Source organism: Oryctolagus cuniculus, chromosome 7, assembly GCF_964237555.1.
Source record: "Oryctolagus cuniculus chromosome 7, mOryCun1.1, whole genome shotgun sequence".
NCBI lineage: Eukaryota > Metazoa > Chordata > Mammalia > Lagomorpha > Leporidae > Oryctolagus > Oryctolagus cuniculus.
This window is the reverse complement of record NC_091438.1, coordinates 48,201,668-48,229,480: the sequence shown is the minus strand read 5'-3', so window position 1 is coordinate 48,229,480 and position 27,813 is coordinate 48,201,668. Positions and strand designations below refer to the sequence as shown.

Genomic DNA, 27,813 nt, shown 5'->3' with positions numbered 1-27,813 from the left:
CAGAGAGAAAGGTCTTTCATTCACTAGTTCACTCCCCAAATGGCCGCAATGGTCAGAACTGAGCCAGGCTGAAGCCAGGAGCTTTTTCTGTGTCTCCCACACAGGTACAGCTGGGACACGTGACCAGCACCCACTTGGGATACCAGTCCACCAGTGGACAAAAAGGGAGTGAGCACCGTGAATTCATCAACACAGTCCTAAGAACGCTGCTCGGCAAGCGAGCTGCTGGGCTTGGTGAGGTTTATCCATCTCTTCCTAGCAGAGATCTGAGAACACGGCAGTCAGAGCCCATGAGAGTTCAGATTCCACCACAGTTTGTACAGTGAACCTTAGGCATCACAGGCTGTAGGCACTCATTCCAGATTTCAACCCTCCATTGTGGCAAATGTTAAGGGAATTGGCCCCTTTAGCGCGTTTTATATGTGACAATGCCCTGAACCCAGGATCCCTTCTGATACCTCAAGTGTTTAACTCTTCAGTTGTAATCACACATTTCCCAGCTACACACTGAATGTGCTCAGAGGCCTCACTCGTGCCCTGAACCATTATCTCTTTCCCACCAGTTGTAGCCAGGCTCTGCCGGTTGACGTCACTCTGTCTCACACAGAGCAGACACAGGCCAGGGAGCTTAACGTGCCCTTGAGGAGCGGCGGCATCACTTGATGGCCTTGACTGGGAGCCCAGCTCAGGCAGGGGTGTGTGGGCAGCTGGGGGGTTGGCTGGAGCATCCTGGAGGCTCCTTTCCTTAAAGTGCCTGAGTTCTGCTGAGGGAAGGGGGGATGGAGACCCAGACAGGGGGCCGCTCAGCAGGGATTGCAGTGCACCTGCCCTTGACCTCAAGAGGCCAGCTACTCAGTTTCAACCAAATTTTAGCAACTGCTAAAACACCATTGGGTGTCTGGTTTCAGTCCTCATGTGTCGCCGCTGAGCCTCCAAGAGGACTCCTACTCCTCCCCACCTCCCCACCACCACTGAGGGGTCATCTTGTGTGACAGAATCCTAGAAACCTTTGTCATGCCTCCTAAGCCATACCTTTAAGATGTTTATTACTGTAAATCAATCAGCATGGGAGTAGCAGAAGGATGCATATATAGGTATATGAAAGTGAATTGAGATACATAATATGGTCAGTTCCCCCCCCCCCTTTTTAAAATTTATTTATTTGAAAGGCAGAGGCAGAGGGGGAGAGAGAGAGAGAGAGCTTTCTCATCTACTGGTTCAGTCCCAACATGGCTGCAAAAGCCAGAGCTGTGCTAACCATATGGGATGCCAGCATTGCAGGTGGCAGCTTTACCCACTACCTTTTTAAAGGGCCCTAATGGGGGTGGTGTTGTGGCTTTAGCATGCAAAGCCACAGCCTGCAACACCATTATCTCATGTGGGCATGCTGGCACTAGTTCCTGTCCTGGCTGCTTCACGTCCAATCCAGCTCCCTGCTAATGGCCTAGGAAAAGCAATGGAAGATGATCCAAGTGTTTGGGCCCTTGCTACCCACTTCCAGATGAACCTCCTGGCTTCTGGCTTTGTCCTGGCCCAGCACTGGCTCTTGTTGCCATCTGGTTAGTGAACCAGCAGGTAGAAGATCTCTGTCTCTTTCTCAGTCTCTCCCCATCTCTCTGTAATTGTGACTTACAAATAAACAAATCTTTTCTTTAAAGGGGGAAGGGTCTTAATTCAATTGGGAAAGAAGTGTTCATTTCAACAAATAATATGGGGCCAACTGTGTATCTATTAGGGAAGAAAACCCACAATCTTTATCTTCCTATATAAGAAACACTAATTTGAGTTTGATCACAGACCAAACCATACAAACTGTAAGGTTTCAGATAAAAATATCTATGACCTCGAAGTAAGCAAATATTTCCTAAATATGAAACAAATAACTAAAGAAAAAAATCAGAGAGCTGCCCCACATGTTGGGTCTGGGAGTCATTCTGATCTTTTGAAAGTCAGGAGCTATGACACGTAATCATGCTTCTCTTGCTGAAAAGCAAAGCAAAGTCCACACTGAGTTACAAACTTGAGCACAACAAGATCAACCTTCACATTGACCTTGGAGAGCTTTGGTTCTATTTGCCCTCTGTCCAACATCCAAGACACACATCAGTCCTGGCCAATATGCCTTCAAATGCCATCTACACACATCTACAAGATCTTTCATCCATTGATTCACTCCCCAAATGCCTACAAAGGCCAGAGCTGGGCTGATCCAAAGCCAGGAGCCAGGAGCCAGGAGCTTCTTCTGGGTCTCCTATATTGGTGCAGGGGCTCAAGCATTTGGCCCATCTTCTGCTTTTCCATGCATATTAGCAAGACTCTAGATTGGAAGTGGAGCAGCCACAACTCAAATCAGTGCCCCTATGGGTTGGCTTTACCTGCTACACCACAGCGCCGCCCCCCCCCCACTCTCAAATTTTAAATCATAAGTGAATGCCTCATAATGCATCTTAGAGTCACAAATGCTAACACTCAACACATCAGTGAGGCCCCTGTCAGCATCACACACCACCCTCTTCATCAACATTCTATGATCAAACCCAAGCACAGCAACTCCAGAAGCACCCTTACTGCCTTGTGCTGAGGTTTCAGTCAGTGGAACTTGTTCCTATACTTACCCTCCCCTCCAACCATCCTATTGCCTAACTCAGCCCTTGCTGGATGGCATTTTGGTGTATCAGATAAAAGCTGCTGTCTGCGATGCTGGCATCCCACAAGGGCACTGATTAGTGTCCTGGCTGCTCCACTTTGGATCCAGCTCCCTGGGAAAAGCAGTGGAAGACAATGGGGGCCAGTGCCATGGTGCACTAGGTTAATCCTCCGCCTGCAGTGCTGGCATCCCATATGGGCGCCGGTTCTGGTCCCAGCTGCTCCTCTTTCAGTCCAGCTCTCTGCTGTGGCCCGGGAAGGCAGTGGAGGATGGCCCAAGTGCTTGGGCCCCTGCACCCAGATGGGAGACCAGGAAGAAGCACCTGGCTCCTGGCTGTTGTGGCCATTTGGAAAGTGAACCAATGGAAGGAAGACCTGTCTCTCTCTCACTGTCTGTAATTCTACCCGTCAAATAAATAAATAAAAATCTTTTAAAAAGAAAACAGTTACTTAAAAAAAAAGAAAGAAAAGAAAAGCAGTGGAAGATGATCCAAGTGTTTGGGCCCCTGCCACTCACATGGGAGACCTGGATGAAGCTTCAGGTTCCTGGTTTCAGCCTGGCCCAGTCCTGGCCATTGCAGACATCTAGGGAGTAAACCAGTGGATGGAAGATCTCTCTCACTCTCTCTCCCTCTGTAACTCTGAATTTCCTAATAAATAAATAAATAAATAAATCTGAAAAAAAAATTCAGACCTTGCTATCTTCTTTAGGTCAATGCTTGCAATCTTCCAACATAACCATTTAGTTCCAATGTAGTGAGTGTTTGATTTAGCAGTTAAGAGGCTGCTTGGGACACCCACATCCCAAATCAAATGACTGGGTTTGAGTCCTGGCTCTGCTCCCAATTTCAGCTTCCTGCTAAGGCACACCCTGAGAGGCAGCAGGTGATGGTTGAAGTACTTCGGTCCCTGACACCCACATGGGAGACCTGGGTTGAGTTCATAGCTCCTCACTTTGGCCTGGCCCAGCCTGGGCTGCTGTGGGCATTTGAGGAGTAAACCAGCAGATGGGAGCTCTTCAGCTGTGTGTCTGTCTCTCAAAGTACTTTTCTTTAAAATGAGATCCCACTTTAAATAAACAGTGTTTAAATTTATTGGGCTCTCTACAGAATCATTGTCACTTCCATACTACACTCTTCCATCTGTTACTTCTCAACTCTGTTAATACAAGCTGATCAAAACCCAGCCTTCCTCCAACCAGTCTTGTCTACTGTGATCTTTGCCATGCCAAATCCTGAGTCATCATTTCACAGTATAAACCTGGGCAAGCCTGTAGCCTAAAACCATCAGCAATGGCAATCTTTTTCCACTTGGTCACTGAAACCCTGGAGACCACGAGAGATGTTAGGAAAAGAATTGTCATCCACTAGCTCTGACAACCAGTGCATTCTGGACATGAGTTGTCTTTGGTATGTATGTACAAATTGGACACCCTCAAGTCTGGAAGTTCTTGAAAATTAGGAAGTGAGGACAAAACAGATCACTGCACAGGCACACATGGCCCTCATACTTTCTAAGTTTGCCTACTCGGTTCCCTAGTGGCTGGGTGAAGACCAACAAAATGCCTCTCTAGGAAGTTTTCTCAAGCAAGCATCTGAGACTTGGTCTTAGAAGAATTTTTAGTGGCCAACTCTCAGAGGTGTTCCAAGAGCAGAGTCTTCCACACAGGGTCATTGGATCCCTCAGCTGAAAATTTGTAGCTTTCAATTAGCATGGGACCCTACCTGCTCCCAGACCAATTCCAGATCCTGCTTGGTGTACCCAGTATCTACGCATCACCAAGTCCAAGAGTGTATACAGGGTCCTAGGAAGATGGGGGGAGGGGTCCGGGAAACACCACCATGGACTATCAGATGTGTTATGAGCTATTAAGGGCATCTTACACGAAGAACACAAGTGCTTCAAAAGCAAACCTCTTGTTGCATATGACTGCCTTTTTCCTTTTTCTCCATCACAATAATCTCATTTTTACTACCTCTGCTAAAATCTTTATTGCAAAGTTAAGTTTGGCGGTGCTGCGGTCAGCTAAGGAGAAGGGAGAAAGAATAAGCCAGGCAGCGTTTGGGGGACACAACTTATCCGTGAAGGGTTCGCCCGCACCTTGTCTCGGCAGCCTTGAGTCTGGGTCGGGGCGCTGAGCGCGGAAGGATCAATGCTGCCAATGAGGGGCAGCGAACCCGCCTCCTCCGAGGGGGGAGCGAGTGCCGCGTGTTTCTCTGGGTCGGAGCATTGGGAACTCATCTCCTTGCTAAGCTGCTCTGTGCAACCTTGGCACGGTGACTGTAGCTGTAAGCGCCGTGTCCTTGCATATGGAAAATAACTGCAGTGTGTTTCTGTCTTTGGAAATGAGCTTAGAAAAAAGGCCAGAAGATTTCTATTCCTTATTATGCCAGAGTCAGCTGATTTTCTAGGGTCAGCACGCGTATGGATACACCCCTGTTAGGAGACTTGAGAAACTCAAAGTCTTACCATCTCCCTTAGGTTACCAATCCATAAACTTTTCTTGGTCCTTCTATACAGCACACTGGACCAGAAAGGAGAATAGTGGTATCCATACAGCCTCACAAATCGTCAAAATGAGATTCTAAGGTACCTGTAGGGATCCAGTATCTAAAAAGTTTTTCATTTGAATACTAATTGTTGACCTCTTCTGACAGCGTCCCAGACAACTGCAGGTGACCTCACAGATGATGATGAAGTAGCAACAGATTTTTCAGGACTAGATAAAAAAAAAAAAAAGTCATCTTAAAGCATCAAATGGACTCCCCAACTGACTTGATTGTTATTATTTAAGAATATTCAGGCCAGCGCCGCGGCTCACTAGGCTAATCCTCCACCTGCGGCGCCGGCACACCGGGTTCTAATCCCAGTCGGGGCACCGGATTCTGTCCCGGTTGCCCCTCTTCCAGGCCAGCTCTCTGCTGTGGCCAGGGACTGCAGTGGAGGATGGCCCAAGTGCTTGGGCCCTGCACCCCATGGCAGACCAGGAGAAGCACCTGGCTCCTGGCTTCGGGTCAGCGCGATGCGCTGGCTGCAGCGGCCATTGGAGGGTGAACCAACGGCAAAAGGAAGACCTTTCTCTCTGTCTCTCTCTCTCACTGTCCACTCTGCCTGTCAAAAAAAAAAAAAAAAAAAAAAGAATATTCAAATCCCAAAAAAAAAACACCAAAAGGGGGAGAGTTATGTGAACTCTTTTACTATCACCAGGAGCAGGCAAAGGCTAGAACCGTAGCTTTTCCTGAGCCCTGCAGTGTGCCAGATCCTGCTTGCTTGGGCGCCAATGCTTCAGAGATGACAGACAATGCCTTACCCCGAGGAGTGCTGCCAGTCGATGTGAGGGGAGGGGTGAAGGGGGGTTAGGATAGGAGGTCTCGACACAACCTCACAGACGGTCAGAATGAGACTTTAAGGTAACTTTAGGAATCTTGTACCTAAGAAGTCATTTTTAAAATTTTTTGAATATTTATTATTTACCTTTTCTCACAGACTACCAGGCAACTGCAGGTGACTTCGTGGAAGAGAGAATATTCAGAACTTCTGACTTAGGGGGAGTAGAAGCTGTTCAGGATGCGAGAGAAGCTGAAGCGCAGAGGGAGCCCTGGGAGTGCCCCAGGCAGTAGGGAGCCCGTGGCGTTTCATTCTGCTCACTCAGAGCTGACTCCGTAACTGCTGGGCACAGCGGTCACGTTCACAAACGTGGCCATGTTGAAGCGGAGACTGTGTCCCCTTATCTCCAGCCACTTTGTCCAAATCTGCTCGCTCCAGAAGGCTGAGGGTGCAACAGGAAGACCTCTGCGGCTATGGCGTTTGCATGGGAAACACAGGAATTGAGGTGACGCGGAAACACAGAGGCCAGGGAAATGGTTGTTACCTTCTTGGGGTTCTGGGCAGACGAAGTCAAGAGGGAGGGAGGCTCCTGTGGTTGAAACCCTTGTGTCCAAATATCCTCTGCTGTTGACCCACTGATAAGGAAGGCCATTGACAACAGAGAAGTCACACCTGGAGGTACTTCAAATGTTCATGGAAAATGCAATTAAAAGACAAGTGTTTTTCGGTGCAAAAAATTGTTTTCAAAATCCATGTGTAGTTTTTTTTCATAAAGTGCATTTTCCATGATCTCTTCCAAATCCCTGTGTATATGAGTGTTTGATACACTGTCAGAGGCCAGAACAAAAGAGAAGCAGAAAACTGGTCAGGAGAAGACAAGGTGTTTGGTGCCATCATCCATCCATCCATCCCTGCGCCAGAGGCAGCATCACCTTGGGGTCTTTCCTACAGCCTCCCAGCAGGCAGGTAATATTTGGAAATCGCAGAGGAAAGTTCTGACCTCAAGGTCAGTGGGAAGCATCCTAATGATCACGTGATAAGACTCATATACAAAGGTTTGGCAGGTAAGAAACCTTTAGGACTTACTGCTTTCTTTATGTCTTTATAGTTGGAGAATGAAGAAAATTTCAAAGCTCTTTATATAACCAAATGGCTTACAGAAATTAATTTACATATTTTTACTCATGACAGCCAATTCACATAAAAGTCTTTTAGAAAAGAATAGTTAGCATTTACAAAAGATAAAGATGTATTCTATATTTATATGTTTTTCCTAGTGTCTATAAATATATTGTGGTTAATGTTTTTAATCAAATTCCTTTTCTTCTGTTTCCAATCTTTCTATCGCCTATGCTGTGAGTGGTACTAGGTCTGACTCCTGAAAATTGCATGTGGTTAATTTTTTTAAAGCTTTTATTTAATGAATGTAAATTCCATAGGTATGGCTTTAGGGATATAGTGGTTCTTCCCCACATACCCACCCTCCCACCCCCACTCCCATCCCATCTTCTACTCCCTCTCCCACCCCATTTTTCATTAAGATTCATTTTTAATTAACTTTATACACAGAAGACCAACTCTATACTAAGTAAAGGCATCAACAGTTTGCACCCACACAGACACACAAAGTCTAAAGTACTGTTTGAGAACAAGTTTCGCAGTTAATTCTCATAGTACAATTCATTAAGGGGAGTAAGTGCACAGTGACTTCTGTTGTTAATTTAACAATTAACACTCTTATTTATGATGTCAGTGATCGCATGTGGTTAATTTTTAAATCCAGTCTAGCAATGTTTATTTTTTTACTGGATGATTCGCTCCACTTGTACTTAATGTAATTGCTGATATACATTAATTAATTTTAAATTACCATCTTTATTTTTTATACTTGTACTACTTGTTCATGTTTCTTATTTGCTTTGGATTAGTTCTGTTTCAGGTATTATAATATTATCTTTTTGCTGCCCTATATGCTTTGCTTATTTTTCTTTCTGTACTTTTGATATTTTATTTTGCTTTTTTTGTAGTTACCTTAAAGATTATGAAGTTAATCCTTAATTTATTAAGCATAGCAATAATTAATACTCCTAGCCTCATCTAGACAATAAAGAGAACTTAGCATACTTGTATTCTCGCTGCTCTCACTCTACATATGGACTTGTCATTTATTGCACTTGTATTTCTAACTTCAGAGCACTATTCACATATTTTGATAGTTACATATTAATTTGGATTTACCCACGTATTTCCATATGGAATCATTCTCCTGAGAAAAATTATTAAGAGCTTCCTTTTGCGTTGGTTTACTGGTGAAGAACTGTTTCAACTCTTTTTTCTCTGAAAGTGTCTTTACTATTGCTTTATTTTTTTATTAAAAGAGTATTTTCAGTAAGTCTAGAGTTCCCAGAAGCAGTTATTTTCTTTCAACCTGTGGAAGACAGGTGCATCGGATTTTTGCTTTTCAACAGCCAGCAAATCGTCTACCTGCAGCTGATGTGATGTATTCTCTTTTCTCTGGGTGCCTTTACTACTTTTGTATTGGCTTTGGATTTTCTGTGGTTTTACTGTCTCAGCTCAAGGTATGGATTTCCTTTTATCTTGTTTGATTAGTTTGTCTTCCAGACGACTCTATCAACTTGTGACAACATGGCCTGGAAAACTCAAATATTTATCACTTCATCACTGTCTGTGTTGCCTATTTTCTCTCTTCTACTTCTGAGTTTCTAATTTAGAATTAGGCAGCCTTCTCACTCTATTGCTGTTGTAGGGAAGGCTCCTAAGGCTGCCCTTCCTCAGGGAGAAGGAGCGCTCTGCCCTGGGGGTGGCTTCTGGGAGAGGCCTCCTGCTTTCCGGGTAAACATCTTAAGTAGAGTCTTGTGGGGAGGGCCAAGATAAGCCTAATACAGAACACCGGGGACAGTCCCGGCTGTTTGACTCGGCACCAATTGTGCGATGTGCACTCTGGCCCCGTGGTGTGGGTCACAAGACCAGCCAACCACCATCAGTCACTCCTGTAAGCAAAGGTCTCCAGGTGGACTTCTGGGTGGTTTTCTTAAGAATTAATGCACGCTGTGCGTGTGCTGTCTTGGACTTCAGCCTCCTGCAGTGAGTAACTGTTTTTTAATTGTATGTATGAGTTTCATATTTTTTTCTCCCCATTCTACATTCTGAGTTTTTTTTCCCCTCCGCAGCTCCCGCTTTTCTCATTCTCTCTTCAGCTGTGATTGCTTTCTGATAAACTCTTCTATTGAGTTCAAAATTTTGGTTATTTTTATTTCACAATTTGTTTGATTCTCTCTAGATCTATTCTATCATTTGTTATAGTTTCCAATTTGTGTGGAAATGCTAACAAAACTCTTTCCCCCCTTTTGCACGATAATTTGACTTAATTAACATCCTAGCTCTGTATCCCCCAGCTGACCTTGGCAGGACTCCTCAATTCCTTCAAACTCAAATTCCTGGTCTTATTAGTGAGCATGTCCTAGATTGTCCTGTCAAGCCAGCTGGCTCACTGGGTTAATTACTATTTCTGCTTGAAGGTAACTTAGGCTGAAATATGACATGTTACCTTATTTAAAAAATGTTGTCTTAATTTGGAGATTTTTAACAGGTTATTTCAAAATGTAAATCAAGGAAGGTTAAGAAGGAAAGAATGTTCTTAGTAAGGAAGGTTAAGAAGGAAAGAGTTTTTTTGAATAAAGAAAGGACGTGGTTTCTAAGAATTACTTTATCCTGGTGGCTGGTTTACTAGAGACTGGAATGGAAACAATAGAACGTTTCAAGTAAGTTGATGAGGGAGTGTGGAAGACACAGAAGGTTAGGAAAAAAAGAAATTTTGGATACAAAAGCTATTCATCTATTTCTTTGACATAGAATTAGTATCTGATCCTCTGTTAAAACGATGAGTTAATCTATTATGTTCTCTTAAAGTCTCTATTAGGTCCTAATTGTTTAAAAACAGCTGAGGTTTTTAGTAAGAGTTATGAATTGTTTGAATATATGCTTATTCTAAAATATTTGAGTAATTACCTTGTAACAATGACTAAATCTGGTCTGTATGATGTCATCATGTTAAGGGATCTTATTTCAAGCCGATTTTTTAAGCCTTCTTGGCATCCTTGACAGGCATTCAAAAAAAAAAAAAAAATCAAAGTTCCAAATTCTTTGGACTTAGATATTTCCAAATGGGCCCCTGGAAATATCAAAGGAGATGTCTCTCATCTTGTAGAGATACCAACTAATAAGGCTATTTGATTATATTAAAAGTATTGTCAAGATGTGAAGTTGTGCTAAATTTTAAGTTTTGCTAATATAAAATGCTACTGATACAAATGTCTGAAAGTTCAAGTCTAATGATCTTGTATTATCTGACATGATGATTATCTTGATGAAAAAGGTCCTAAGGCCTAAAAGGGTTAAATGTTTCCCAGAATCCCACAGGTGCTTTCAAAAATACTGTGTGAAGTAAGGAAGTACCTCTTGTTGGTTAATGAGTTTATAGTTTTAAGCATGGCAATTTAAAGTCTTTTGCCATCCACAGTTCTGTATAGGGTCCGATGGACTTTTTCCAGCCACTTCTATTGTATTCAGTACTTTGGGATGGCTCTGTAAACAAATGAAGCCAATAATGCACTAGAGGTTCCAACTGAGAAAGTATGGTTAACTGAGGTTACTAAGAACAAAAAGTAATTCGAATCAATTGGTAATTTACAAAAAGAGTTAAAGACTTTAGAAAGCTATTACTGAGACCTTGTAAGGATGAAACTCATGTAACTAAGCAACATTGGATGCGATAAAGAGGATGTCTGCTTGATTGCACCTGGACTGGGAAAAATGAAGTCCCTGGCGAGTGAGCTTCTGGGAGTGCAGAAACTCTTATAACTTGCATGCACTTTGCATGGACACTGATAACTATGCTATTAAGTTCTTTCAAGTGATAATAACTTCTGTGGGTCCAGGACTTTCTAAGCCAGGTTGGCTCCACATACACCTCAGCTGTCACCAAGTAGGGGAGTCTGGGGTGGAGAATCAGGACACTGTTTCCTGGATAGTGTGTGAACTGCAACATAAACTGCTGTGCGGATTACTCCCCCAGGAGAGCCACGCCTGGTGCTGCCCGCTGGCGAGCACTAGTTCTTCTTGTATGTCTTCCTGATAAGACTGATGCCCAGTGTGGCCCATGAGAGTCTTGTGATCTTGAATGTTTATATAAAGCTAAGAAAATCCCTTAGTAGCCAACTTCATTTTTCCCCTTATTCATGAATACTGTAGGCATCATTATGTTACAGTCTTTCTGATACCTAATATCTCTAGTAGGGGTTGGCTTCTACTTTCTGATGTGTCTGCTGGTTTTCACATAGGGCCTAGGTTCTGTGTGTTTATTGTTGTCTTTGAGCATGTGCTACATGTTGGATTTAGAAAACTGTTTTTGGACTAATTTGAGATTTAGAGCGAAGGCTTTCCTGGCAGGCGCTTGGAGGTGCTCTTGGCCGAGAGGCACCATTACCCAGGTGAAAGGTGTGAAAGATACTCTGAACTTAGTGTGCTGCACAAGGGGAGTGCCATTTCTAGTTCTTCTTTATTCCAAAGTCAAAGCCACTTGTGGTCCTGGCTAATTGAAGAGGGTTCTTCTGGTAAACTCTCCTAAACCGTGCTGAATGTGGTCACTTCCTTCTGCCCTGTTAGCAACAAGAGGCTGCCAGAGCCTGATTTGCAAGTCAGGAAATGCTCTTACCAAAAAAAAAAAAAAAAAAAAAAAAAAAAGTTTTCTATTCTTGCTATGGCTTTGGATTCCAGTTGTTCCTTTGTTTCAGGCTTAATGGTTTAATGATCCTTTGTTGTATAACCATCACTTTGATCCTGCAGACCTGAATGGTGCCAGCAGAGGCTTAAGTCTGCTTGGATGCTCTCCCTGCAATGAAAATGCCTTGTGGCTGCTGCCCGGGGAACATGATCTTTCAGTGAACCTCAGCTGTGGGCAAGGAAACAGCTGTACTTCAAGGAGTTAGCCTTATGTCCTAGGACCTTTGTAGGAAGTGATTAACAATACCATGACTTGCTGCTTCCTGAGTGTAGGTAAAAACATTCCATGTGGGAAGGTAGCAAACCCTTCTTTTTAACCAATAATCAATTTTCAGTAAGGTAGTATGGTTTTCCATGTGATTGATAAATGTATAAAGCTGTATTGTTTGGGGCTGGTGCTGTGGTGCAGCAGGTTAAAAGCCCTGGCCTGAAGTGCTGGCATCCCATATGGGTACCTGTTTGAGTCCTGGCTGTTCCACTTTCGATCTTGCTCTCTGCTATGGCCTGGGAAGGCAGTGGATGGCCCAAGTCCTTGGGCCCCTGCACACACATGGGAGACCTGGAAGACGCTCCTGACTCCTGGCTTTGGATTGGCGCAGCTCCGGCCATTGAGGCCATCTGGGGAGTAAACCAGTGGATGGAAGACCTCTCTCTCTCTCTCTCTCTCTGTCTCTACCTCTCTCTTTCAAATAAATAAATCTTTAAAAAAATCTATATTGTTTAAACCTGACTCGATGCATGTACCTATGCTGTAAAATAAATTCACAACCTGCAACCAAACTTGGGCTTGGTGCTGGCGCTGTGGTGTAGCGGGTAAAGCTGCCACCTGCAGTGCCAGCATCCCATATGGGTGCCAGTTCAAGCCCCGGCTGCCTTTCTTCTGATCCAGCTCTCTGCTGTGGCCCGGGAAAGCAGTAGAAGATGGCCCAAGTCCTTGGGCCCCTGCACCCACGTGGGAGACCAGGAAGAAGCTCCTGGCTCCTGGCTTCAGATTGGTACAGCTCCGGCCATTGCAGCCAACTGGGGAGTGAACCAACGGATGGAAAACCTCTCTCTCTCTGCCTCTCCTTCTCTTTCTGTGTAACTGACTTTTAATAAATAAGTAAATCTTTAAAAAAAAAAAAAGGAAGATCTATTTATAAACTTGGGCTCACAGAACAGCCAACTCGGGCAACTGACTGGCTGTTTCCAGATTAAAATCTTCAGTTTGCTTAGCTGCATAAAGTTTACTTTGACCTTTCGACTGAATATTTCAGTTCACAATTTTGGTGCCTGCAGCAGGACCCAGAGCAAACTGTGCAAGACCAACTGCAGCACCGTGTGGACTCCAGTACCCTGGTGCCAGCAAGGGCCACTGTCGGCCCACCAATTCCTCTGGAGCTCGAATCAGCAAGGTTAGTTTCCTTGGCCCTAGATCACCCATTTTAGGTTGAGAATCCTGTGTTTATTCTGCTAGTTGGCTACACTCCGGGTGGGGGATGATTGATCCTCCATCAACAGGTAATGGGGAACTTCGCATAAGGCCATCCCTTCAGTTAAAAGGGCACTGGGTGCTAGCAGAGATGGGTAGAGTAGGTTCTTGTCTTTGTCTTTTTGCAAGAAAAGACTTGAGATATGAAATGGAGAGGAGCAGTCAGCCAGGCAGCATGGTTTTGGGGGGTGGGGCATCCGTCAGAATGGATGGGTCGGGGCAGACGCCTGGCTCACTTGCTTAATCCTTCACCTTGCGGCGCTGGCATCCCATATGGGTTCTAGTCTAGGTTGCTCCTCTTCCAGTCCAGCTCTCTGCTGTGGCCCAGGAGGGCAGTGGAGCATGGCCCAAGTCCTTGGGCCCTGCACCTGCATGGGAGACCAGGAGGAAGCGCCTGGCTCCTGGCTTCAGATCGGCACAGCGCACCTGCCGGAGCGGCCATTTGGGGAGTGAACCAACGGAAGAAAGACCTTTCTCTCTGTCTTTCCTCTTTCTGTGTAACTGACTTTTAATAAATAAATAAATCTTTTTTTTTTTTAAAAAAAGGAAGATCTATTTATAAACTTGGGCTCTGTCTCTCTCTCATTGACTATAACTCTACCTGTCAAATAAATAAATTTTTAAAAAAAGAATGGATGGGCCGATCTCAGGACAGAATCAGAGAGAGGATGTCCAGTCACTTGGACTGGGAAAAGCAAGGTCACATGGTTTAATGGAGAGAATATAGCTGGCAGGCCAGGCAGGCAGCTCAGGAAAAAGCTGAGAGCTCAGTCTGTATTCAGACTGGGGCTAAGAGAAAGGGGTCCAGTTCTTTCTGCTACAGTTCTTTCTGCCATATCTCCCTTCCCTCCTTCCTCTTCTCCGGGACATTCCTCCCAAGGCTTCTCTACTCAGTGCTGTCAGACCTGGGAGCCCACCTGGCACTAGGGCAGAGGGACATCCCCTTGGGTGCCTTCCTCAAGGGACGGCTGTGAGATTTTACCACCCAGTGTTATTGGGCTGGGTACCCCATTTGGTGCTAAGCAGAGAGGATTCTCCTGGGGAGCTTTCCTTGCGGGGAAGGCTGAGACCACCTGTCAAGGTATCAGGGATGGGCAGGACTTTGTACCGTAAAATCCTGGGCTGCATCCAAGGTGAGCTTCTGAGCTTCTGCTGACGCTTTGTTTTCTTAGGCCCCTGTCACACACACAGGCCAATTTCTAACTTCCTACCTAAGATGAGGAAGGGAGTCAGTGGGGGAAAGAAAGTGTTTTACCTCGGATCAGAACAAAGTCTTAAAAAAAAAAAAGATTTATTTAGTTGAAAGGCAGAGTTACAGAGAGGGAGAGGGGAAGGGGAGAGGGGGAGGGGGGAGAGGAAGAGGGGGAGAGGGAGGGAGTGGGGAGAGGGAGAAGGAAAAAGGTCTTACATCCGCTGGTTCACTCTCCAGATGGCCACAATTGCCGGAGCTGTTCTGATCTGAAACCAGGAGCTTCTCCCAGGTCTCCTACATGGGTGCAGGGGCCCAAGGGCTTGAACCATCTTCTACTGCTTTCCCAGGCAACAACAGAGAGCTGTATTGGGAGTAGAGCAGCCAGGACTCGAACTGGTGCCCATATGGGATGCCAGCATTGCAGATGGCGGCTTTACATGCTATGCCACAGCGCTGGTCCCAGAACAAAGTCTTAAAATCAGGTAAAGGAGACAAACATGGAAAACTTGACTGAGGGCCAGTGTTTACCAGGATATCCTGCTCCATGCCCTGGGTGACTGGAAGCTGAAGGGTAGATTAAGATCAGCTGCTATAGGACTCCCTTGCCATAAATTTAAACTGGCTCATCCAGAGATGCACATGTAAGGCTGACCACCAGCAAAAGAAACCGAGACATGGCCAAAATGGCAATCTTGATCCACCACATTCAGATGTTTAGACCCTGTCTTCCCCCTGAACCAGAGCAAGAAACAACACATCTAAAACAAGACGTACAGGAACGAACACCTGTCAGCCTCCTTCTGCCACTTCGAGAGGCTTCAGCTGCAACACTCATGGAGCGCCAACCTGCAAGTGTCTTCATTTGATCATTGTTTATAACCCTTGTCTATTTTCCTGCAAGTATCTCTCTAGATGGCAGAGTGTTTCCAGAGGTGATTCAACCTTAAAACTGGGGTAGCTTCACCTGGTGTTTCTGTGTGTGGGATTTAAAAAGCTGGCAAGGAAGATCACGTACCCAGAATGGGACAGTTATTCTAAACAATACTCAGAAGCACCAAAGAGGGCAAACAATAGGACTGTTTCCTGTAAGAAGTTAATAAGACTGTCTCAGAGCTAAAGAAAACAGCCAAAGCAAGCTGGGCAAGCAGCCAGTGCACCTGCAGCAGCCAGAGGCTGATCTTCTGCCTTCAGCTCCTCCCTCCTGCCCTGCGTGTCCTCTGTCTGGGAGCTGCCAGATCTTTTTCTCTGCCTCCACCCTCTTCCTCTTCTGCACTCCTCCTCCTCCTCCTCCTCCTCCTCCTCCCCTCCCCCCGCCCCCATCCCACCTGAGGCCTGGGAAAAGATCAGAGCCAAATTATTGATAGCTGCTTCCAAGGAAAAACCTGTTACAGAGAACCGGCTGGTCCCAACTCTGACAAAAGCCTTCCCAGAGCCTGTCCAGGATCCTACGGGGTTTTACAAAAACTTGACTTAGTTGTTAGGGCTTATGAGCCAGGGTGTTCAGATTTATACTATTTGATCCACATGCTCATTTCTGAAAGTAAAGCAAATGAATGAATAAAACAGACACCTTTTTGATGATAAGGAATAATGCAGGGAATTAGCCAACCACCGGTAGAAATTGGCTACTTCAATGAAAAGGTCTGATTTCACTTGATCAGCTGGTACACCACTGCCCTGGTTACTCGTATTGAAGCACTATCCAAGACATACAAGACATAGAAGCTTAGGGTCATCAAGAATGAGTTTGACCTAAGAACAAGTAAACCAAATAGAAATAAATAACATAAAAATGTATACATATACTTTTAAGCAATAATATATTTTATAATATGTTGTCATTTCTCTAATCACTTGGGTAAGTACATTCATATGATTTTTACCAAGCTAAGTTAAGCATTAGATTAACCATCCAGGTTATTTCTAAATGAAATAAAATATTACTATACATAGATTAAAGTGTATTTACTTTGACTTATATTCTATAAAAAGACAATATATTTGGGCTTATTAATAAGTATCCCCTGTTTCACATTAAAAATTGTTCTATGGAAAACAGGTAATAAGATTAAATTGAGGCCAGCGCCGCGGCTCACTAGGCTAATCCTCCGCCTTGCGGCGCCGGCACACTGGGTTCTAGTCCCGGTTGGGGCGCCGGATTCTGTCCCGGTGGCCCCTCTTCCAGGCCAGCCCTCTGCTGTGGCCAGGGAGTGCAGTGGAGGATGGCCCAGGTGCTTGGGCCCTGCACCCCATGGGAGACCAGGAAAAGCACCTGGCTCCTGGCTCCTGCCATCGGATCAGCGCAGTGCGCTGGCCGCAGCGGCCATTGGAGGGTGAACCAACGGCAAAGGAAGACCTTTCTCTCTGTCTCTCTCTCTCACTGTCCACTCTGCCTGTCAAAAAAATAAATAAATAAAAAAATAAAAAAAAGATTAAATTGAAAACAGAATTTTTATATGAAAGAGAATCTTGTGTGGTCAAAATGATAATTTAAAAAAAAAGTCTCGCCACAGAGGTGAGCGTTGTGGTGCAATGGGCTAAGCTCCCCCTGCGATGCCAGCATCCCCTGTGAGTGTCATTTAGAATCCCAGCAACTGGGGCGGATGTGGCATCCACTTGCCATGTTCACATCCCATGTGGATGCCTGTTCATGTGCTGGCTGCTCCACTTCCAATCCAGCTTTCTGTTAGTGGCCTGGGAAAAGTATCAGAAGCTGGCCCAAGTGTTTGGGCCCCTGCCACCCATGTAGGAGACACCGATGCCATTTGGGGAGTGAACCAGTGTATGAAAGACAGACCCCTCTCTCTCTCTCTAAGTCTAACTGCACTTCTGATCCAGCTCCCTGCCATAGGAGACCCAAATGGAGTTCCAGGCTATTGGTTTAAGCCTGGCCCAGCCCCAGCCATTGTGGCCATTTGGGGAATGAACCAGCAGATGAAAGATCTCTCTTTCTCTCCCTCTGTCTCTCCCTCTCTGTAATCCTGCCTTTCAAACAAATCTTTAAGTAAAAGATAAGTTTTGTCTTAAGACAAAATGATTGTTCCAAAATGAAAACAAAAATTATATAGGGTAAAATTAAAGTTCTAAACATATAATAAAAAGCACTTTAGTGGATATAATCTTATAAAAAGAATTTTATGTATAATCAAGCTTAAAAGAGAATTGTCCATACATTTTTTTAAAAATTAAGCTTTAACATTAAAATTGCACTTATATAAAATTATAGTTTGGTATTTTTTGTTAAAATAACAAAGGTTTTTGGGGCCAGTGCTGCGGTATAGTGGGTAAAGCCACTGTCTACAGTGCTGGCATCCCATGTGGGTGCCGGTTCGAGTCCCGGCTGCTCCATTTCGGATCTAGCTCTCTGATGTGGCCTGGGAAAGTAGCAGAAGAAGGCCCAAGTCCTGCACCTGAGTGGGAGACCTGGAAGAAGCTCCTGCCTCCTGGCTTCAGATTGGCTCAGCTCCAGCTGTTGCAGCCATCTGGGGAGTGAAATATTGGATGGAAAACACCTCTCTCTCTCTCAGCCTCTGCTTCTCTGTAACTATGCCTTTCAAATAAATAAATAAATCTTTTTAAAAAATCTCAAAGGTTTTCTTAAAGTATTCAGCTCTATTCTTAATAAAAAAAAATTAAAAGGTAAAATTATTTACCTTTAGGTAACTAGCCTAGCTTTTATTTTATCAAAATAGTTTTCTGTGTTCAATACTGGCCTTTTATTTATTTATTTGTTTGTTTGTTTGAAAGGCAGAGTTACAGAAGGAGGAGAGACTAATGTCTTCCACCCAATGTTCACTTCCCAATACTTCCCAAATGGCCCCATTGGCTGGGGCTGAGCCAGGAGCTTCATCTGGTTTCCACCTTCCACTGCATTCCCAGATGCATTAGCAGGGAGCTGGATCAGAAGTGGAGCAGCTGGGACTCAAACCAGCATCCATATGGGATACCAGCATTGCAGACAGTGGCTTAACATGCTATGCCACAATGCTGGATCCATTTATTTATTTAATAAAATGTTTACATCCAGAGTAGAATTTGGTTCATTATTGCTCTGAGCACTTTTAAAAAAATGTTTATTTATTTGAAAGTCAGAGTTAGAAAAGGAGAAACACAGGGGAAGATCTTCAATCCACTGGCTCACTCCCCAGATAGTTTCTATGGCCAGGGCTGAGCCATGCAGAAGCCAAAAGTTCCATCTGGGTCTCGCACTTGGTTGGCAGGGGCCCAGAAAATTTGGCCATCTTCTGCTGCTTTTCCCAAGCTATTAGCAGGGAAAATTGGATCATAAGTAGAGCAGCTGGGACAGGAACCAATGCCTATATGGGATGCTGGCATGGCAGGTGGTAGATTTACCCACTATGCCACAATGCTGGCCCCAGTGCTGTTTTTCTTAAGATCATTAGTTGCTTAGAAAAACTGAGATATCTGTTAAATATCAAAGGATTTTTTCTTTCAACTATGTAACTTTCTGATTTCTTAAAATAGTCACTTCGATTAAATGGATATCATGTATTATTTCACAGTGAAATGTTATCTTAAATGTTTTCAACTTTTTGAAATTTTTTTTTACAAATTTGCCCAAATCAAAGTCGAGATTATGTTGTTTTGACCTAAAATTGACTGTGGGATTTTTCTAATTGGGCTCCTGGAAAATCTCAAAGTATGCATCTCTCACCTTATGATACTAAAATAACTGGGTTCATTGGATTTGCTAAATTACGTAGGAAGCAACGTCAAAGAGGGAAACGATGCAGGTGTCACTAGTTCTGTCCATGTAGTTCGTGTTTTGTACCCATGAAAAATGAGAAAATGGACAATGGACGGTAAGCAGGGAGAGCGTTAATTGAGCAGAGCAGAGAAAACCCTCCATAGGGTTAGCTCCATAGCCAGGAGGGGCTCCCCAGGCAGGAGAAGCCCTTGGCGGGTGGAGGGAGGGCTGGGATTTTATATCCTGTGGGGCTTAGAAAAGTTAAATACAGTGGTCTTTCAAGCAAGTTATTTAGTGTCCAGGTATCTTCCCCATTTTGTTCGGATCTCATCCTGTTTTTTATTTCATTCCTCCTTCTCATTAGTCTCTGGTCTGCTCCCAGATCTGCATCTCCAGTCCTCTTACCTTGGTGATTTCCAATTCCCCTGTCTTGTCTTTGCAGACCTGTCTTTCCACACATAGGTCCTTTGTCCCTTTCTACTTCAAAAAATTAAAACTAGTTGTCTCATGTATCGATCAAATTGATGCTCAATTTGCCGTCAATCACTGACATAGTAATCTCTTATCAGATCTCTAAGGATGACTATTTTAGGTTATGTTCTCCACAAAAGAAGTTAAAATCTTTATTCTGATTCTTCTTTTTTTTTTTTTTTAAAAGATTTATTTTATTTATTTGAAAAACAGTTACAGAGAGAGGTAGAGACAGAGAGAAAGGTCTTCCATCCGCTGGTTCACTCCTCAGATGGGCACAACTGCCGGAGCTGTGCCAATTCAAAGCCAGGAGCCAGGAGCTTCAGGCCAGGGCTTTAACCTGCTGTGTCACAGCGCTGGGCCCTATTCTGATTCTTCTTTTAAAAGGTGTTCACAAGCAGCTGTCATTCTGAAGTGTCCTTGGTAAATATATTTCTGGCCATTTTGAGACCATGTGATTGGATTGAAAAATTTTTTTTACAAAGCTCAAGAACTTAAATTGGACTTGTAAGATTACTAACTCAACATCAAATAAAGCAAAAGTTAGTTGTATACCTTTTTCCACAACCCTCTGGGCATAGATGGGGATATTCTTATGTATTATCAAGAGGTAATTAAACATGTTGTCACTGTTTAGTAAATCTTCTTTTTAGGATCACAAGGAAAAAGTCCAATCTCCCATCATCAATCTCAAGCATGGACCAAAAAGAAAATTGCTGACAATTCAGTTTGACCGCCTCTTCTGAGGGTTCAGAGCAGGCCTATATAGATCTTAAATACTGACTCTTGCTGTGCATGGTTCTTCTCCTTACATTTTAATTGCTCTAATAATTATTTTCTTAAAATGTTTTGATTGTACTATGCCAAGCCAGTCAGCTTCTTTGCATATGTATATATTTAAAAATATATTGATATATACATATATTTCTATATTTAGGACATAAAGAATGATGCACCTAACAAAACAGACCCACCACTCTTCAGACAATTGGCCAATAGACTACCAATGCCTCTTTTTTTTTGCACCAATGCCTCTTTTTTTTTTTTTTTTTTTTTTGACAGGCAGAGTGGACAGAGAGAGAGACAGAGAGAGAAAGGTCTTCCTTTTGCCGTTGGTTCACCCTCCAATGGCCGCCGCTGCAGCCGGCGCACCGCGCTGATCCTGGCAGGAGCCAGGAGCCAGGTGCTTTTCCTGGTCTCCCATGGGGTGCAGGGCCCAAGCACCTGGGCCATCCTCCACTGCACTCCCTGGCCATAGCAGAGAGCTGGCCTGGAAGAGGGGCAACCGGGACAGAATCCGGCGCCCCGACCGGGACTAGAACCCGGTGTGCCGGCGCCGCAAGGTGGAGGATTAGCCTATTGAGCCACGGCGCCGGCTCGCACCAATGCCTCTTAAGACGTTTTACTAATCTGTTCCTTTTACACAAAAATTCAGATTCCATGAAATACAAAAATGAGGAATTTATACAATTGCTCATATTGCTTTGAATATACACTTGAGAAAATAGAAACCAAATTAGACAGAATCGCCTAAAAATTAGGTGACTACAAAGATATATATATATATATATATATTCCATGCATGATCTGTTTTTTTTTTTTTTTCCCAATTTGACAGATAGAGTTAGCAGTGAGAGAGACAGACAGAAAGGTCTTCCCTCGGTTGGTTCACCCCCAAATGGCCGCTACAGCCCGAAGCCAGGAGTCAGGTGCTTCCTCCTGGTCTCCCACGTGGGTGCAGGGCCCAAGGACTTGGGCCATGCTCCACTGCCTTCCTGGGCCACAGCCAGTGCCGCTTTAAATCATCAGTTTGAGCATCTGCACAAGCTTTCAACCAGACACTGATTATTTCAGTCCATGGTGCTTGTAAGATTATGTTTCAGTATGGTACCCAACTGTTTGTGTTCAGAAGAAAGGTTAATTTAAATATCCTAGGCACCACTCAGTCTTCCTGTTTCACACATACATTTTACCAAAAGAGAGAGAGAAGGCTGTGTTGTGGGTGATCATCAGTAGAGGGGTGGGAGGGGCTCTTTTTTTTTTTTTAAGGTGGTAAAGATTCAGTACCAGGAGGGCATTCAGTATCATACATCAATGTGACGAATGGTTTCCTTTCCTTCAGACTCTTGCCAGGTAAAAGCTAAATGTGAGAAGAACTCTGTGGTGCATTGAGCCACACTAGCTAGGGAGGAAACTAGGCTATGCCATCTTATTCCTCCAGGTAAAGTTGAAACTGACATTTTGGTTTTGGTGGCTCTGTGGCAGCATTCTTGACTCCCACTAGTGGATAGTTAGCTCAATTCCTGGCCGATATGCACATGTCTATCTGCCCACCAGACTCCTCATACTGCATAGTAAAAATAATTGATGTTTAATTTTATATGGTGCTGCTTGATTATCTTTTCCACAGTAAAGTTTGTGAGTGTGTGTTAGTTACCAAATGGAGTGTTCAAAGGAAAAAAAGTTAAGACTTAGAATGAAGCTTTTGACCTTACGGCATGCAGCATGACTTAAGAAAGAGGAGAAAGCAAATTCTGTATTGATAGTGAAATCCGTATGTGTAGTGATTTGACAGTTTTCACAATGGTGGGACTGATTCCCCCAACTCATTTCCTCAGCAACTCAGATTCAATCCAGAGCCCTAGCAGTAAAACTTGAGCTTATTTTTTGAAGCATATGATATATTTTAAAATTTGATGGCAAAATTCTAGCAGTGGTGCTAGAATACATCTGCATATGTGGAAACCATCTTTATTTTTTATTTATATAAATTTAGTTTGTTTAATATATGTTTCCCATCTACTAGGTATGTTGTCCCATTAAAATAATGGAAAGTGTTTTTTATATAATATTTTATTTAGCTATAAGTTATTAAAATATAAGTTAAAATCATTGAGCAAATATTTGGGTATAAGACATAAAGGTGCAGAAAGTTCAAGCACAAACTCTAGCAAGTTTCATATTTCTAATTGTGATAGAAGCTGACATTTGGTAACACCACAAAGGAAGAGAAAAATGTGATTAAGTCATGTGTTTATTATAAAACACTTATTGATGATTGCCTTTCTAAAACACATAAGGTACACATAAAGCAGGAGCATCTACTCTGTCCCTAAAATGCTCACCCTCCAAAGGGAAGTGAAATAAATCAGGCTGTGTGAGTCTGCATTTCATTGCCATAATGAAATATCTGCTGGCTGCTTTTTTTTTTTTTTTTTTTTTTTTTTTGACAGGCAGAGTGGACAGTGAGAGAGAGAGAGAGACAGAGAGAAAGGTCTTCCTTTGCCATTGGTTCACCCTCCAATGGCCGCCGTGGCCAGCGCACCGCGCTGATCCGATGGCAGGAGCCAGGAGCCAGGTGCTTTTCCTGGTCTCCCATGGGGTGCAGGGCCCAAGCACCTGGGCCATCCTCCACTGCACTCCCTGGCCACAGCAGAGAGCTGGCCTGGAAGAGGGGCAACCGGGACAGAATCCGGCGCCCCAATCGGGACTAGAACCCGGTGTGCCGGCGCCGCTAGGCGGAGGATTAGCCTAGTGAGCCACGGCGCCGGCCATGCTGGCTGCTTAATAAAGAAATCCATTTTGTTTCACAGTTCTGGAGGTGCAAGGACCAAACAGCATGGCCCGGGCTCCAGTGCGGGCTCCCAGTGCAGCGCAGCAGTGCGGGAGCGCATCTGTAACTGTCTGCCTCTTCTTTCTCCCCCTCCCTATAAAGCCCCCAGGTTTTAATTATGGAGGCCTTGCAAATAATATGGAAAAACAACCAACAGCACTCACAAAAGCCTAAGATTAATAACTTAAGTATGGGATTTAAGAAATTAGAGGGTTTGGTGCTATGGCACAGCAGGTTAAAGCCCTGGCCTGCAGGGCTGACATCCCATATGGTGATGCTATGGCTTGAGACAGCAGTAGAAGATGGCCTATGTCCTTGGGCCCCTGCACCCACATGGGAGCCCGGGAAGAAGCTCCTGGCTCCTGGCTTCAGATCGACTCAGCTCTGGCCGGTGTGGCCATTTGGGGAGTGAATCAGCAGACAGAAGATCTCTCTCTCTCTCTCTGGCTTTGGTTCTGGCTCTGGCTCTGGCTCTGGCCCTACCTCTCTCTGTAACTCTCTCAAATAAATAAAATAAATCTTCTTTAAAAAGAAATTAGAAAAGGACAGGATAGCTGCAAAGAAAGCAGGGAGAATAAGATTAAAAACATACAAACAAAAATAATTTTGCCACTTGGGATGGATGCATCCTGTATCGGAGTCCCAGTTCGAGGCGCACCTTCTCTACTCCCAATTCAGCTTTCTGCCAATGCACATGGGAAGGCAGCAGATGATGGTCACGAGTGAGCCCAGTGGTGGCTGCAAAGGAAAGGTTCCTGGAGGGAACTAACCTCGACTGCGGTGCGATGATGAGCCAGGGAAGCAGCCTTAGCGCTGGTGGAGAAAGTTCCAGCAGTCTGGACGACAACTAGACCCACCACGCCGTTCCCTGATGCCGAGGCATAACCCAGAGCGAGGCCCAACTCCCTGCATTCGATGAAGGCTGAGAGAAAGGCACGGAAGCTGCGGAGGAAGCACCAGGAGCTGGCAGTGATCGGCCCGGAGCTTTAGGAGCGGGGCCTCTCGGGTGCAAATGGTGAAGCCACAGGTGCCCCTGTAGAAGCCGCAGCGCGCTATCCGGAAGGTGGAGCTAAGGCGATGGGTGAAGGCTTTTCTCAATGTGGATTTTCTCAGTGTGGGCGCCACTGCCTTATGATGGAAGGAGCCATCTAGGAAGGTCAGAGCTGGAGACGAAAAGCCAGAGACTGGCTTCAGAGCTCCAAAGCACAGATGATTCTCTTGTTAGGGGCTGTTGCAGCTGGCGGCTTTCAGCTGAAAATGCTCATCTGCCACATGAAATGCCAGGGCCCTGAAGAATTACGCAAAATCTACTGTGCCCGTGTTTCGGAGACAGCCAGAGTCTGGTTGCCAGCGCGCAGGTTTCAGGGGAGTTTGCTGAATACGCTGTAACACTGTTGTGACCTGCTGCTCAGGAGAGAGAAGATTCCTTTCACTGGCAATGCGCCTGGTGTCTCAAGGGTGCTGATGGAGATGTTCCGTGAAGTTAATGCTGTTTCCATGCCTGTGAATGCAACATCCACTCTGCCCTCATGGGTCAAGGACCCATTGTGACTTTCAAGGTTTGTTATTTAAGTAATGCATTTTGTAAGGCTATAGCTACTGTAGGTAGCAATTCCTCTGATGAATATGGGTAAAGTAATTCGAAAACCTGGAAAAGATTCACCATTTTAAAAAAAGTTTTATTTACTTTATTTGAAAGGGAGAGAGAGAGAGCGAGAGGTCTTCCATCCACTGGTTCACTCCGCAGGTGGCCACAACAGCCAGAGCTGGGCCGATTTGAAGACAGGAGCCGGGGGTGCAGGGACCCAAGGAGTTGGCATCTTCTGCTTTCCCAGGCCATAACAGAGACCTGGATTCAAAGTGGAGCACCCAGGACTCAAACCAGGGCCCATATGGGATGCCAGCACTGCAGGTGGTGGCTTTACCAGCTGTGCCACAGCACCAGTCCCAAGATTCACTATTCTTGATGCCAATTAAAAGAGAGGGGGTAAGAGGTCTGATAATTGGAAACACACACTTCAAGAGCCAGGGATGTGTTTCCCAGAAAAGGACCATGAAGGACATGGTCAGAAGTGGCAGTTTCCTTCCTCTTTCTGATCTTGGCTCCAGAGCCTCTAACCAAGCGTCTTCATTGGTTTGCCTATTACAGATTTCACGGCCCTCACCAGCTTGGAGACAACATGTGGCTGTGGACAGCTCTGCTCCTGTGGGGTGAGTTGGGCTCAGAGGGGGCTGGAAGGACATGGGCTCTGGTTATGCGGAATCAAGATTTTTTTTTTCTTCCTGTGGAATATTCAACCTGAGCCATTGAATATGGAGACGGCTATATCTGCTTTCATGGTTTAGTGGGACTTATTATACTGAAGGGATGGGGAAAGGAGCCTTGAACTAGCATTAAACCCAGAAGCCTCAAATCAAAACAAACCACCTGTGGGCTGTTTGGTCCTGCTGGTAACTGCTTTTTGGAGGAGGGGGCCAGTGAGTATTCCAGGCAGCAAGGCCGGTGTCTCTGATGCCACACTGATTCCATCTCCCTGGTTCTCCCTTCCTCGTCACCTGCTGCTGACCGACTGACGTCTCTATTCTCTGGTCTCTTGCAGTTCCAGTTGGTGGGCAAGAGGGTGAGTGATTTCTTTTGTTTTTTAAAGATTTATTTATTTATTTGAAAGAGTAACACAGAGAGAGGAGAAGCAGAGAGAGTGAGAGAGAGAGAGAGAGAGAGGTCTTCCATCCAATGGTTCACTCCCCAATTAGCCACCCCAATTGGCTGCTATGGCCAGAACTGCTATGATCCGAAGCCAGGAGCCGGGAGCTTCTTCCGGGTCTCCCAAGTGGGTAAAGGGGCCCAAGTACTTGGACCATCTTCCACTGCTTTCCCAAGCCATAGCAGAGTGCTGGACAGAAAGTGGAGCAGCTGGGTCTCGAACTGGCGTCCATATGGGATGCCGGTGCTTCAGGCACAGGCTGCCCCACTGCGCTGGCCCCAAGGGTGAGTGATTTCTAACTCAACTTCTCCCATGCCACTTTCCCACTTCAAAACATAGATCCTGTTAATCTGCAGCAGAAAGAAGTAGGGAGCAGATAGAAGGGAGAAAGATGTATACATCGTGTAAAATCCCATATTCAGATGTTGGTTTGACAAAACCCTGAGTTTTAAGGTTTCTTGCTAATGCTTTCTGACTTCTGGAATAAATGCTTAAAAGCACCTGAATTGCAAAACAAACATGAAACACAGAAGTAGCTCTGCTGTGTTTTCCAACATCCTCCAAATCAGTCCTTTCATGAGCAAGCTTAGCTGGTCCCCCCCCCCCCCCCCCCCGGGGAGCGAGCCAGGCCGTACTGATGGCTCCAGGGGATGCCTGCACCTCTGTCTCCATGCAGAAGCTCACGCAGCTCTGGGCTGCGCCTGCAGGGTCAGGCAGGCACTAAGGGTAAGGAAAGTAACTCCAGGTGGCCCTACCTTAAAGCCCTGATTCATTGCTCACCAGCAGGGGTGTCTACAGGAACCCCAGAGCCCAACGTCCAGATTGAGGACTTAACAGCCCGAGCAGAGCTCTCTGCTGCAGTCAGACACCTTCGCCTGCTTCTCTAATGACCCTGAACACAGTCTCTCCTGTCACCCACAGAGCTGTGCCGGGGCCCAGAGTCTTAAGGACTCCCTTTGCTCCCTCGGCCGCTTTTGATTCTGTCTTCTCCCCAAGCAGACCCCACGAAGGCCATGATCACCCTGCAGCCTCCATGGGTCGATGTGTTCCAAGAGGAAGCCGTGACCTTACAGTGTGAGGGCCCGCGTCAGCCTGGGGACAGCTCTGCACAGTGGTTTCTCAACGGCACAGCCATTCGGACCCTGACCCCCAGGTACTACATCATTGGTGCCCAGGCCAATGACAGTGGTGAATACAGGTGCCAGACGGAGCTCTCAGCACCAAGTGAACCCGTGCAGCTGCAGGCGCACAGAGGTAAGCAAGGCCTGGCGCAGACAGCCTGGAAACCCCGTGGTCATCCTTTGTTTTCTCCTTGCTGGATGCAGATGTGTGTGTGTTGCTTTATCTGGGTCTGGGACTCAGCCCTGTGTGCCACCGCGTAACATTAAATCAGTGCACTCAAACATCACAGCAGTCTTAGCCTGTGCTCCTGCAGCGCCTCAACTGGGTTGGATGTGAGTGGAGCAAGTGGAGCAAAACTCAGCCCTGCAATTTTATCATTATTCAAACGTACACCTGAACAGAGTAAATAACAGTCCCGGCGAATGTGCAATGCTGAACAATGAACATCCCCTTCCCATCCCAAAATCCTAATCCTTCAGTTACCTGCCACAGAAACAAAACTGGGAAGCTTTTTGAAACACTGAGCTTGGCAGGATGCTCTATTTACTGCCCCACATCTTAGTTTCATCCCTTGGAAAGGAGGTCTGTGTCTGTCACTAGGAATGCAGTCTGAAATGTCTGCCTGATGAGAGGATTCACCAAGTTTTTGAAAAGTGGAATTTAAAGTTAATGCAGAGTGTCTGTGAGTTTTCCTGTATCCTGTCCTATAGCTGTACCACAATTAGTGTCTTACATTCTGCATTAGGAAACTTCCCA

The 27,813-nt window shown here is 45.2% G+C and overlaps 1 protein-coding gene across 11 annotated transcripts in view; it reads left to right on the top strand.

Moving 5' to 3' along the window:
- Positions 1–8,889: 8,889 nt before the first annotated feature.
- FCGR1A (Fc gamma receptor Ia) overlaps positions 8,890–27,813 on the top strand; it is an 85,909-nt gene continuing 66,985 nt past the window's right edge. Inside the window, exons 1-5 of one of the 11 annotated variants that reach the window (XM_070077768.1) lie at positions 8,890–9,078; positions 13,032–13,169; positions 25,380–25,441; positions 25,831–25,851; positions 26,935–27,189. In XM_070077768.1, coding sequence (XP_069933869.1) covers positions 25,411–25,441; positions 25,831–25,851; positions 26,935–27,189 — 307 coding nt within the window. In that variant the 5' untranslated portion in view covers positions 8,890–9,078; positions 13,032–13,169; positions 25,380–25,410. Of the gene's footprint in view, positions 9,100–9,584; positions 9,756–13,031; positions 13,170–23,825; positions 24,790–25,379; positions 25,442–25,830; positions 25,852–26,934; positions 27,190–27,813 lie in introns of those variants that run through there. The other 10 variants (XM_017345925.3, XM_070077769.1, XM_070077771.1 and 7 more) reach the window with 10 other exon arrangements.